Here is a 12,823-nt window from a genome sequence, read left to right on the forward strand (position 1 = left end):
TACGACTACAGTTAGCTGGCGGGTGCAATGCATTGCGGTGGACACTACGGGTAGGCACCCCCACCATAGCAGCAATCGCTATTAAAAGCCCATTCGTGTAGAGGTGGGACCGCTGTACGGCCCTGAGCTGGCCTTGGCCTGGGCTGTCCTTGGCTCCGTCTGTGCAGCCACTGGCAATCTGGGGAGCATGGGATGGGATGGGATGGGCCATGGATGGCGGTCGGCGGATGGGACCGACCTATGGGATGAGGGCAAAGGGGAGGGGGGGGGGGGGGGTGCACACCCGACTAGAGAGAGAGAGAGAGAGAGCTCTTGCTTGCTCGTCGTCTTTTTTGGACTGTGGACCGTAGTGCTTGCTACCCCTGCCTGCCGTCTTCCTGTGCCTTACTAAAAGAATAAAAAATAAAAATAAAAGTATGCAATGATTAAATCCTCAGTGACATTTTTTTTGCATCTTCCCCTTACTCTTCTGTACTTTACTTCACCACTGCCGTGTCATTCTTCATCCACATCCCCTTCGTCCCTCTTTTTTGTGTTTTTGTGTGTATGCAAAGAGGTCGAGAGACTGTGAGTGTCCACGGTTGAATTGAGAGAGCTGCACACCGGCGCGCGAGAGAAACCCAGACGGAGAACAGCGACAGAGAAGTGCTTCCTTAATACCAGGGATCCAACTGTACCTTCTCCTTCTCCTTCTCCTACCACCACCATCACCACCACCGTTATTCTCCTATTTCGCCAACACATCTCGCTACCTCGACCGCCATTCGTACCGACGACCCCAACCCGAAAGCCCCATCCTCTCCATATACACGCACAGGGGTTGGGCCGCGTTCTGTTCGTACGAGGGCTGCTGCTGCTCCTCAACACCTCCCGCCGACCTCCTTCTCTTCGCACACTCGTTTGGCTCTTCAGCATCTAGTCCCTCATTTTGTTACATTGCCCTCTTTTTATACCTCGTCTCCTTACGTATCTACCTACCCAACACTGTCCTTCCCCATTCCCTATTCATTTCCTTGCTGTACCCTAACCTACTTTAAAATTTGCTGCTTCTGCCGTCGACCATTCCCAATTCGACCCCTCTATACATATGAACCCCGATTACATAGCTCCCCTGGAGCAGCTGCAAGTCTTCCCATAGACGAAAACCTTGTAGCCCTCGAACCGATCTCCATTGTGTCCTCGACGTCGTCGATATATCCTCCGAACCACTCGTTGTCCCCCGCCCTCCCGTTGTACACCCCAAACTCTCGCCGCCATGGCAGAAACCGCGAGCAACGCCGACTCGAGCCAGCAGAAGCTGAGCGCCCCCAAGGACAAGAACTGTCCCTATTGTGGTCAGGCCTTCACCTCCTCCTCTCTCGGCCGACACCTCGATCTCTACATCAAGGAAAAGAATCCCAAGCCCCCAGATGGAATTCACGACGTCGACGCCATCAGGCGTCTGCGAGGTGGCATCACGCGGAGACAGCCTAGGGGGTCGATGGGCACCAGAAATGCCTCGACCCCAGCCAGCACGCCGAGGCCTGCCCAGTCCAAGCGGGACGCGACGCAAGATGCCGAATCCCACAGGTCTCCCGCCTTGCCCAAGGACGGCCAATATGCCGTCGACTCGACGCTGAGCAAATACCCTTGGACCCCTTCTTGGGAGACCACCGGTGTCATCAACAATGCTCCTTCTAAAAACGGCGATGTTGCTACCTCTACCGATGGGGAGGGCAGCCAGAATGCAGGCAGGAGGCCAAGGCAAGTGAGCAAGCAGGTGATGCAAAAGGCCCAGTTCGATGTGAAGCACAAGCTTGCCGATGCGATGGATACCGCCCGCGCGGCGGAGCTCGCCCTCAGAGAGCTCTTGAGCTCTTGGAGAGCAGCCAAGTGAGCATCCTTCCGACATATGACAGGGAAGGCCCTACATTACTAACCTCGAACCAGGCAACACATCGACAACAACTCTATGCCTTTCGAATTTGACCCTCTTGCCCTCGACTTTCCTGCGTTGACGCTGCAGTGCCTCGCCTCGCCGCCTACTCTCTTCTCTTCCACACAGCATCCTACCTCCACCTCTTGGTCCGTCCAATCACCTGGGCAAAGAGAATACGACGCGCTCAGGGCCTTCTTCAGAGAAGAGTTTAGTAATTGGAAGGCAACTTGCGCCACTGCTACTACGGCAGTGATGGAGGACCTAACATATCCCCCCCGCGAGGGTCTCGTCCGAGATACCCGTGACGCCGTGAAGAAGGCCGAAAAGTCGGCGGAAACTCTTGAGAAGCAGGTCAATGAGCACTTGCAATCGGCCTTTGCTGTTTGGACCTCTTTGCCTGTTCAGCGGCGAAATGAACTATGGCTACTGGAGATGGCAAGAAGCGTGGGTAGGAAGCAGACCGAGATTGACAAGATGAAGGACGAACAACACAGACTGCAGCAGGAGAACGTCAACTTGAAAACTCAGATTGATCAGCTGAATCGTCTACAGCAGCCACGAGAATTCAAACTGTTTTCTCCGGCTACAATTCCCCTGGAGCGACAGCTCTTGACCCACGTGTTGGAAGCAGGGGTCAAGAGCGGTGGCCGTGGCGTAGGTTTGCGGCTCGAGGACCGACAACTGGATCTCAACGACGTTGTCGTCAGGGCCATTGAACGGTGGAAGACGGTCATCAGCATGAATCGTGTCGCCAACAATGGCATGAATGCTCAAAAGGCTTTGGATCAAACAAACAGCAACACACCGACCCCGACCCCGACTCCGACCCCTCAACAACAACAGAACCTGCAGCAGCAGCAGCAGCAACAACAACAACAACAGGCGCAGTCGTTACAGCAGCAGCAGCATCAGCAACAGCAACAAGTGCAACAGTTTCCGAGCCCCGATCAGCAGCAATCGACGACGAGCACCACTGGCCATAGTGACCCAGCCGCGTCGATCAGCGGCCCTCCTTCAATCGACGATGCTAGCGACCAAGATGCCGATGGGGATGCTGATGGGGACGCCGACGGAGACGCTGACGCCGACGCCGAGATGGAGGACGATGACAGTTTTGCTGTAATGGACACGCCCACCGCCAAACCTGTGCCCCAGCAGCCAATCCAACGACAAGCTACCCTCGAGGTACCACGGACAAGGCAAGTGCAGCAGAGGGGTGCGAGTGATGCGCGGTTCATGATGCAGAATGGTAATCCAAATGCGAATCGGGGCGGAATCAACATGAGCAGGTCAATGCCGAATATGCAGGCAACGATGCAGAGCATGCATGGTGGTGACATGGGAATGGCCATGTCCCAGGTGAGAGGTGATCCAATGTACATGGATTGAAGGGATCCGTCAACTCGGGTGTCATTTGGGATAGAAAAAAGTTTGGGTCAGGGGGGGAACCAAAACAGCAACAACGAAAAAGCAAAAGAGCTGCGGTATGCTTTAGGCCGCAGCTCGTTTTCAGGGCGATTGCCCACTGTATAACCTTACTTTACACGCTCACATCTCTTGAGGCATATAGTACGCATACAAAGCGTCGCCGAGAATGGTGTTTCTAGACTTTTTTCTTATGGTGTTCTAGTACAAATTCCGCCTATTGGATGAAACAGAGACTCCTTCCATTACCGCTCTTGTCCTCTCTTTTGCAGAACGTGAATTGCAGGACTTGTGCTGTCCCTTGCACGATACTGGCATCGATGACCCGTTCCACACATCAGCCATCCATTTTGGGCTCAGTTGAGTTGGGGGCAATACCCGACTTATCCACAAGTTTAGATTACGGCTTGACATGCGGATTCCGATATGGACTGGGACATTCGGACCCCCTCCTTCGGGGGCCTGAACTGTCAAAATTACTCGGTGTCACCATGCCGCCGGTGACGCTACGCTACGGTGAAGAGGGGGAGCGAATTGGTCATTAACTTCACCCTCCATCTGAGGTGGGGTGCTTGCGTGGCTTCCCCTCCGCCAGAGGTCACCATCCCAGGTTGAGGTAGCTTGGGTCGGGGAAATGGAAAACACGAGCGAGATGGGTAGCGAGCAAGCGTATTACTGCCCGCCGTCATGGACCCGGTAGCTCGAAGGCTTGGAAGAGGATACGCAAACCGGGTCTCCTACTGCGAAAGCTCGGGAAAGCCTAGAGTTTGGTTGACGATGTGGGGCGGGTCAGTCAACGAAGCCTTTCCTCGCTTCCCTCCCGTCGTGGATACAACTCGGGTTCGGGCAGCTACTCTGCAGAGTCGCGACAAACCAGAGGGGGCGACAACCCGAGTTATGCAGAATGGACACGTCTGTGCTCCCCGGGGCTGCGGCGGCCAATAGTCTGCTTTTCCCGAGCTCCATCCTGGAGCTGACCGGGAGCCCGGGAGGGGGGTGGGGTCGGTTCGGAGATGGAGACGACTTCGTTTAATTGGGAGCGCAATCTGCCGGGACCGCGGGAGACTCGCACTCTGTTGATTGTAAATTTCTCGTAGGACTCTGATGCGACGTGGGCACCAAGTCCGAAAGGCTCTCATCTCATCTCCCGGGCGGGCCTCATTTATCGGGATCGATCCCCTTGAAGAAGACAAAGAAGGGTGGGGAGGATTGTGGTCGTTCGTCACTGGTCGCACTTGGACGTTCCCATCTTGGACGGCGTCTCGCGTGCGGTTTTTAGACCTTTACTTGTTTTTTCGGTAATATTGTCTCTCCACCCTTTCCCAAGGCCATCTCGGGGCCCCAATAGGCGACTGGGGGGAGGGGGGGGGGGCGGTTCCTGGTCAGGTGGTGCGCCGTGGATCCAGGATTCGAAGCCGGGGAAATGTTCGAGAAGGAGACGGGCGGGTCAGTCGATTGGATGGGTGTGCGCGGAGCAAAAGGGCTGGGCAGGCGAGAAACAATCGTTCGTGGCTGAGGCTGTGGGCGGATATGGCTTCAGGGAAGGAAGGGGGGAGGGGGGTCATAGAACGGGGGTCAAAGAGAAGGGGGTTGAGGTACGAGTGATGAAGTCACAGGGGCTGGAGATGAGAAGAAGATGATGTTTGCAACCATGAGGGGGGTTGATTTCCGTTGTCACAGGCGATCGTCTCTTGGTTCGAAGTCAAAGAGCATCGATAGTGATGGTGATGAACGGGGGACTAAGGCGCTTATGCCGGGTGCGGGCCCCGCGAGCGGCTAAGCAGAACATAACGGCATTAGGACCAATGGTCCGATGTTGGTGATTTTGGTCGGTGTTATTAGAACATCACAATTCCGAGTTCTACACGGGGGCCCAATCGTCTTCTGGTGGTCAAGGAAGCCGTGATGTTCGCCGCTCCTTCCAACTCTGCCCCGAAATCTGCTCAGGGGCTCCCGAGGGTATCCCGTACCTCTAGGTGACATTTTCCCACCAGCCGTTGGCGCTCAACATATTGGAACCCTCTCACGGGTTCCCACTGAAGATGCATGCGATGGTCCCTGTGGCAGTCTGCCGAAACAATACGAAATCCAAGACTGGAGGCAGGTTGGCGGTCAACAGCAGCCGAAGGAGGCCGACTATGACTATGAAAAAGCAGGTATAACAGTCCTTCTGAGTGCGTTCAGCAAGTTTGTTGCTCAAGGCTTCCAGATCGTACGGGCCCGAAAGCCTCTGCATCTGTAAGATGATGATGATGATGATGGCAGCAGTGGTTGGTCCAATATCGAGGGATCAGTACAATAGACTGCTGCGGGGAACAAACAGCACGCATGTCATGCTGAACCCACGTCCGTTGGCGTGGTACACTTGGTCAAGCCCATTTGAGATGTGTAAGCCGCGCAAAAGGACCATGATATTGAGACCTGCATTGGTCCCTTCCCACTCTATAAAAAGCCCTTCCCCTTTATGATTTTACCTTTATGACCCATAATCGGTCTTCCAACTAGTATTCTAATGCCCCGAGAAGCCTCGAAATATTGCAAGAATCAGTCTTATTTATATCCTCTTGGCTGAGCATAAAGGTGTCCGCTGATTTGCGTATCAGTGGCGTCTTCCTCTGGGCATGCCGTATCGTGGGCTGCATATTGAGAGGCGACGGGGAAGACGGGCCATGTCTGGCGGGGAGAGGATTTCTATAAGAGAAATGGTAGAATCTAGATGGAACGACATTATGTCCTTTTGGGGAGTTGGAAATGTTGGAGAAGAGATGGATTATGGCAGCTGTGTAGTTGTTTTGTTATCCAGTGAGGCAAGCCGGATCTGCGGAACCACAACGGCGATGTATGTAGTTGCTACACTTATCATCTTCCTGAGAGGCCAAACCGTTTACACCACTCATGGAGAAGCGGTTGATTTCACCATTAGGCAGCCCTAGGCATGCTAGTACGTTTGTCATGCTTCCGTTTTTGTAGCTCGGCACCTCGTGGACCGGTTCCGAGGTGCCTGATCAGCCCCTCGCACTGACTCCCACCAGGACGAAACGGCTCGGGATATATCAGACTGTGAGTTTTCCCAGCTGCTTTCCGCTGGCCCTAGTCAGAATGGCCCCAATGTCGAAACCTTGATGCCGGTGGTGTCATTGGCCGTCTTACAATCAATAGGATGCCAACATTGTGGCCTGATCGGGCAGCTCAGCGTGGTTCCTGACAAGATGCCTTGTGCGTTCAATTTGTTAGTCTTTTCCAAAGCTGTCATTAAATCACAGATTGCTCCAGAAAACGGTGCCGCGCTGTCTTGTGTCCTTAAATGGTACGCTATGTATTTACCAAGCTGGGCGGTTGTTCTGGCTTCGACTCATGTTTCACTTTTACTAATTAGCTAGATATTAAATAAATCATGGCCCGCGGTCGTGAAATCTCGGTAGGAAAACAAGACACAATCCTCCACATAGTTATTGATGTAAGAGATTGTAGCTATTAATGACCAAACCCCGTGAGAGGACCGGGTGATGTCTGGCAGTCGGCGAGATGGCGGGCCGAAACCCCACTGAGCGTGGAGCACCAGATGCCGGAGCTTCGGCGGAGGAAGAGACGTAAAGACAGGCTCGGAAGCCCGGATGTTGCAATAACGGGGGTTTCTCATTTATGACCAGGGCAACTTGAAACAAGGGCGAGTGGGAGGCATGACGACAGGTGCCCGAGCTCTCTCGGACGACACGACACCCCTGCCAGCCGATGCGTCTGACATCGGCGTCGTATTCGTACATCGGTAACTGGGAGTGATATAGAAATTGAAAACATGGACAAGTAAAAGAAGAGAAGGAAAGGTGAGTTGGTTTCGGGATCAATCTGCTCTTGTTCGCATGAGACCAAATCATGGTTGGAAGCGGTGTTGAAGACAACAAGCATCGCATGCTATGCTGTAAGGGTATGTCCTGGTAAGCAGAAGTCAATTGGTGGCGGCGGCGGTCTGTTCCGCATTCCGCGGTAACTTTCTGTAGGTATAGCATCATGTACGGAGTATCCGTACACTAGGCAGGAAGGACCACCCTCCATCCCCATGCCTCTCCAAATAGTCCCAGCGTCCAATTGCATGGCCCAGGGAACAAGACGTTGTTGCACGTTCCCGTCCGGTAGCAGCAGACAGACAGGCATTCATTTGGGGAGGTACCGTCCATGTATCGTCGAGTCGGGTACAGAATTCAACTGCTTAGAGATAGTCGATTACGACGCGCCAAGAGGGATTCCGCCAGCTTCCGGCCCTCGAAATCGAGATAAACATACAACAATGTTATCGTGCAGAGATGGCTGGAGTAATATTGCTGCATTCAGCAACATGTTGACAGATGATAGGTGATGCGGTGGCGGCACTATCTGGTCGCTGGTTAGGCGCGCCCTAACAGAAGTGCCCCAGAATGAAGGGACAAGGTACCTCCAACCCCAAACACCCAGCGGGACCAGAGACTGGCAGCAAGCTACTCCCAGGGCCAGCCCGACACACCTACCTACCTGCACACGTCGCTCCCCTTCTGGCACGCATCACGACCGACCCAGCCTCGAAATCCCACCAGAACCTGAATCGAATCTCCTTCCGAGCGCCTGCCGCTATCGCTGCGTCAACCCTCGTCGACCCATCCGTTTGCCGCGATAGTCATGCAAGCGATTTCTCCCGTGGCATTGCGAACCCCCTCATGAGTGCTCCATCCCACTGCGACGGCACCGCCCAACCGAGCAGCCATGGACAGCAGGGCCCAGCGATTCGAAGATGAGAAGCGGCGCATCATCGAGAGTTGCTTCACCAAGAAGGATGTGGACGGATCGTGTGCGTCGAATCCACTTCCTCTTCCCCCCCCTTCCGGCCCTCCGGGGATAACACTCCAATGGTTGCCCATAGTATTAACCCTTGCCTCATGACGATAGTGCTGGAGACATACATCACCCACATCCGAATCACCGAGTACTCCTCCCACCCGACCTCTCCGCCGCCGCCTCAAGCACGAACCCCCGAAACCCAGAAACCCCGCGTTATAATCGTCGCTGTAAGGAAAAGTGGCCGAGTACGTATGCACAAGACAAAGGAGAATGCGAACGGTTCCTTCTCCATTGGAAAAACATGGAACCTTGACGACCTCTCTGCCATCGAGTCCTTTACAGGGCCGTCGGCTAACCCCAACTTTCGTGAATGGGCCGGGGACACTGGCTTCGTCGTGACTCTCGGCAAGCCCTATTTCTGGAATGCACAATCGGACAAGGAAAAGAAGTTCTTCATTGCCAGCTTGGTCAAGATCTATGGAAAATACACGGGCGGCAAGAACCCCGAACTGTTGGGCTTTGACCCTTCTGAAATAGCTCAGATCCTGAGAAACGATCGAAGGCCGCCGCCGCCTGGCCAGCTCTCTTTCAAACCGCCCCCTTCTACGCTAGATGCTGCTTCTGGTCAGTCCAACTTGGCCGTGAACACGGCACCCTCCAACTATGGCACTCCTTCTCCAGGGCCACCTGGCCCACGCCGGCCGCCCCCTCTTAACGGAATGCCTTCTCACTCGCCCGTCGGAAGCATGGCTTCGTCATTTTCTCAGGACCCCCCTACGCTGAGGCGCTACGGAAACCAGAGCCAGGAATCGTTTGCCCCATCTCTAGGAGCCAGGAGCGAGGATGCGAGCAGTTTGCCGCCTCGTTCGAGGAACGGTATGCCTGGCTCGGGGGCAATGGGCAGGTTTGCCGAGCAGCCGTCTGAGCCTGTCCTGGCACCGCCGCCACCAATATCGGAAGAAGGAGGCCGGCCGCCAGAAAGAAAGAGACCTCCGATGGACCCGGCACGACCGCAGGGACTCGCCGATAGAGACTTGGTTCCCGCGCCGCTAATTAGCCCAGGGATGCGAAGAGATCAAGTTGCTCCTCCGCCAAGAAGCACAGCCAGGAAGAACTCAATATCGCAGCGGTCAGACGTTGGTTCTTACAGAGATAATAGGCCTGTCACCCCCCTCACGCCGGTTGATCCGAGAACAGCAGATTTTCCTCCTACGCTCAGAACGCCTGAGCCAAATGGGGGGGCTACACCTACTAGGCCAACTCCTGCAATCGTCTCGCCGTCATCCGAGACCCCGGTGCCCCCTGCCCCGGTTTCCCCCATAACAACGAGCCCCCCTCCAGCTCCGTCCCCAGCGCCTCTACCTCCGGTTGATGAGCCTATTCCCAAGGCACCTGCAGCTTCCGTATCCCCACCCGTTCCTGAGCCGCCTGCTGAGCCGGAGGAAGAGAGTCGGCCAGGTCTGGGCCCGATGATCAAGTCCAAGAAGTCCAAGGGAGACCTCGCTGGCGTTCTTTGGAAGGCTGCGTCTGCTGCCACAGCCTTCAGGCCCCGACCTGGTGGTGCTGGCGAAAGACTACGACAACTTGCCGCAAAGAGCGCCGAGCCGGCGGAAGGGATTACCACTGTGTTCCAACCCCCGCCCAGACCAACCTCCTCTAACGACCCCAAGAGAGCAGCATCTCCGGAGGTAGCTGCTGAGAAAGCTGCTTCACCCGCACCATCAGCAGCTCCTACAGAACCTTCCAAGCGTACATCCGGTGTGCCCGAGGTAAAGATCACTTTACCCAACTCTAGCCGCCCGACGAGCGTGCAACCTTCAATCAAAGAGCCCAAGAAGCCCGACGAGTCAACAGCAAACGAAGAAAGTCGCAAGTCGATCGTTGTCGGCAACGATGCCAAATATCTTGCGTCTCTAGGCATTGACCCCACTGTGTTGGATAACAAGAGTGGAGAGTTCACCAAGTGGTTGGATTACTTCGGCTGGGTACCTGGAGAGCAGATGAGATCGCGCAACGTCGAAGATATGAGAACTGAGCTCGAGAGAGAACTCAACAAAGCTCAAGCTGGGGGCTGGCTGGCCCGATTCCAAGAAGAGGATGATCGAGTTGAGGCCATCAAGCGTGGCATCGACCTGGCAGTCGCTGAGTGTGAAGAGATGGAGAACCTGTTGACACTTTACAGTGTCGAACTGTCGGTGAGTTGGCTGGATGCCTGGTGGAGAATTTCTACTAACGCAAGACAGACGCTTTCCGATGATATTGCATACATTGAAGCTCAAGGCCAGGGTCTTCAGGTTCAGACGGCCAATCAGAAACTCCTTAGAAAGGAGCTTGAATCTCTCTTGGAGACGACAACCATCACCACGGCCGATCTCAATGCTTTGAAGGCCGCGCCGCTTGAGGATCTCGGAGGCCTCGACGATATCGAGATGTCCCTAGTCACCCTCTACAAGGCCATGATCAAGATCGACCCCTCACTGCTAGGAGGCGAGCCAAGGAAGAGCGAAGATCTTGTTGGTGAAGGCGACCAAGCTGTTGGGCTTGAGAACACCGACTACGGCAAGATGAGAATCGTCCAAGAAAAGAAAGAAATGTATCGTCAAGAAAGCGCCGCCTTCTCACGACGGTTGGTTGGATACATGGCGCAGCAGTTCGATGTGGCCTACAATGAGGTTAACAAAGCGCTTCGCGAGGCCCTCTCGAGGAAGGTGGACTCCCGTCATCACGATATTGGTCGAGACATGCTTTGGAAGTACAGTCCTTTGATCAAGTACTCCAAGGATGTCGATCCGGCCAACTGGGACCGCATGATACAGGTCTACCAAGATAAGAGCCATCCCGTGTACAAGAACGAATTCCGGCAGGTCTTGGAGGCATGGAAGCGCAACGCGCGCAAGATGACTGCTGATGAGACAACCGAGCTCCTGTTTTCGTTTGAAGTCGAAAAGCAACAAGAAGGCAAGGCGACCACTGTCAGGAAGCTTACTGTCAAGCGTAGTCAAACACTGGCCAAGAGTCTGCGTTCACCCATCGACACCGCCAGCAGAACGAATCTCAAAGAGGCAGCGGGAACCGAGAATCGTAGCTTCCCCTACGAGGTGTTCGGCCATGTTTTGGATGACCTCTTGCCGCTGGTCGAGATGGAACAAAACTTTATCGTTGACTTCTTCCATGCCACGACGCTGGAGCAGTCAGACTTCCCTGACCTGGTCGCAGCGAGCAGACCGAAAGATCGAAGAGGTGGTGATTTGCGCCGCCATCGCCTAATGGAACCAGACCGCGATCTCGCTCGGAGAGTGACCAAAGCAATGGAAGTCATATTTATGTTCCTCGAGACGGAAGTTGCAAAACTAATCGAATGGGTCATACAGACAGATCCTTTGTAAGTCTATAAAGAGCCCACTCAACGGATAAGATGCTAATTAATCGAACAAGGCAAGGGGCCGGCGTCCTGGCTGTTCTCGAGCGGAACCTTGTTGATTACCAACAATCCAACCAGGAATTTCTCAACGCCATGCTTCAAAAGCTCCACGACGTCCTGGAGTCCCGCTTCAAGAAGTTTGTCGATGAGCAAATCCGCGCCATCGAAGAGACCAAGGTCAAGATCAATAAGCGCAAGGGCGTTATTTCGTTCATTCGCGTCTTTCCTCAGTTTTCCAACGCGGTCGAAAACATTCTTACGGGCATCGACCCAAACCTGGCTGTTCGCAAGACAGTCGATCGCGAATACGGCCGCATTCTCAAGTCCATGTTCGACTCGCTCAAAATTATCGCCCGCGAGAACCCGGCTGTCAGCGTCGGCGCGGCGGGCGCGGATCCAGAAGATAAGGAGGCGCTCAACTTCCACATCCTCCTCATCGAGAACATGAACCATTTCCTAGAGGAGGTCAACACGCACGGCCTCGATGTCCTCGAAGACTGGCGCGAGGCTGCAACCAATGAACTGAATGAGCACATGGGTCTATACCTGAACGCGGTTATGCGCCGCCCTCTCGGCAAGCTTCTCGAATATATTGAGAACATCGAGGGGCAGCTTCAGTCGGGTAAGCCCGGGTCGAGCATTGCAGCGCAGCCGTCCAACTCCAAGTCGACGTTCCACAAAGTCCTGGCGACGTATGACGCGCGTGAGGTTCGTAAAGGCATCGAAACACTGCGTAAGCGCGTTGAGAAACACTTTGGTGATGCGGACGACCTTGCCCTGAGCCAGAAGCTGGTGACCAAGGTGCTCCGCGAGTGCGAACGCTTCTATGGCGAGGTGGAACTGCGCATCAGCCGCATCACGGCGGATGTCTATGGCGGTGACGTCCTGTTCGAGTGGCCGCGCGCCGAAGTCAAGGCCGGTTTCCGCTAGAGGCAGTTGCCGAAGCTGCACCTGCTGAAGCCCGGAGCCACCTTTTGATGTACAAGGTGGTGGGGAGGGGGGTTGCCGCAGTACCTATTCGAGGCAAGAGATGTTTCAAGAGGTCACTTTGTCAGTCGTCAACTACCCTTCTGCTTTTTGCTCTCTATGACGTGGGGAAGACCTATATGGCAAGGCGGGCGTAGATGGTGTACACACTCTTGCTACCTTGTTTATTGTTACTGCGTACCCTTCTCTATTCAATTGCTCGAGGAAGCAAATCGTGGTGAAGAAAGCAGCGGAAAAGAGGTTCGGGGAAGGAGAGGAACAAT

The 12,823-nt window shown here is 54.6% G+C and overlaps 2 protein-coding genes across 2 annotated transcripts; both read left to right on the forward strand.

The window, feature by feature from the left end:
* Positions 1 to 1,255: 1,255 nt before the first annotated feature.
* On the forward strand, positions 1,256 to 3,307 carry GLRG_05407 (uncharacterized protein; the record flags this gene model as incomplete). Its single annotated transcript, XM_008096092.1, has 2 exons — positions 1,256 to 1,872; positions 1,930 to 3,307. The coding sequence occupies 2 exons, from the start codon at positions 1,256 to 1,258 to the stop codon at positions 3,305 to 3,307; spliced, it is 1,995 nt and encodes a 664-aa protein (XP_008094283.1).
* Positions 3,308 to 8,077: 4,770 nt separating this feature from the next.
* GLRG_05408 (exocyst complex component Sec3) lies at positions 8,078 to 12,503 on the forward strand (the record flags this gene model as incomplete). The annotated part of the gene is made up of 4 exons (XM_008096093.1): positions 8,078 to 8,162; positions 8,261 to 10,347; positions 10,396 to 11,534; positions 11,588 to 12,503. 4 exons carry the CDS (start codon positions 8,078 to 8,080, stop codon positions 12,501 to 12,503), a joined length of 4,227 nt encoding a protein of 1,408 aa, XP_008094284.1.
* Positions 12,504 to 12,823: the final 320 nt, after the last annotated feature.

Source organism: Colletotrichum graminicola (assembly GCF_000149035.1).
Source record: "Colletotrichum graminicola M1.001 genomic scaffold supercont1.18, whole genome shotgun sequence".
Lineage (NCBI taxonomy): Eukaryota > Fungi > Ascomycota > Sordariomycetes > Glomerellales > Glomerellaceae > Colletotrichum > Colletotrichum graminicola.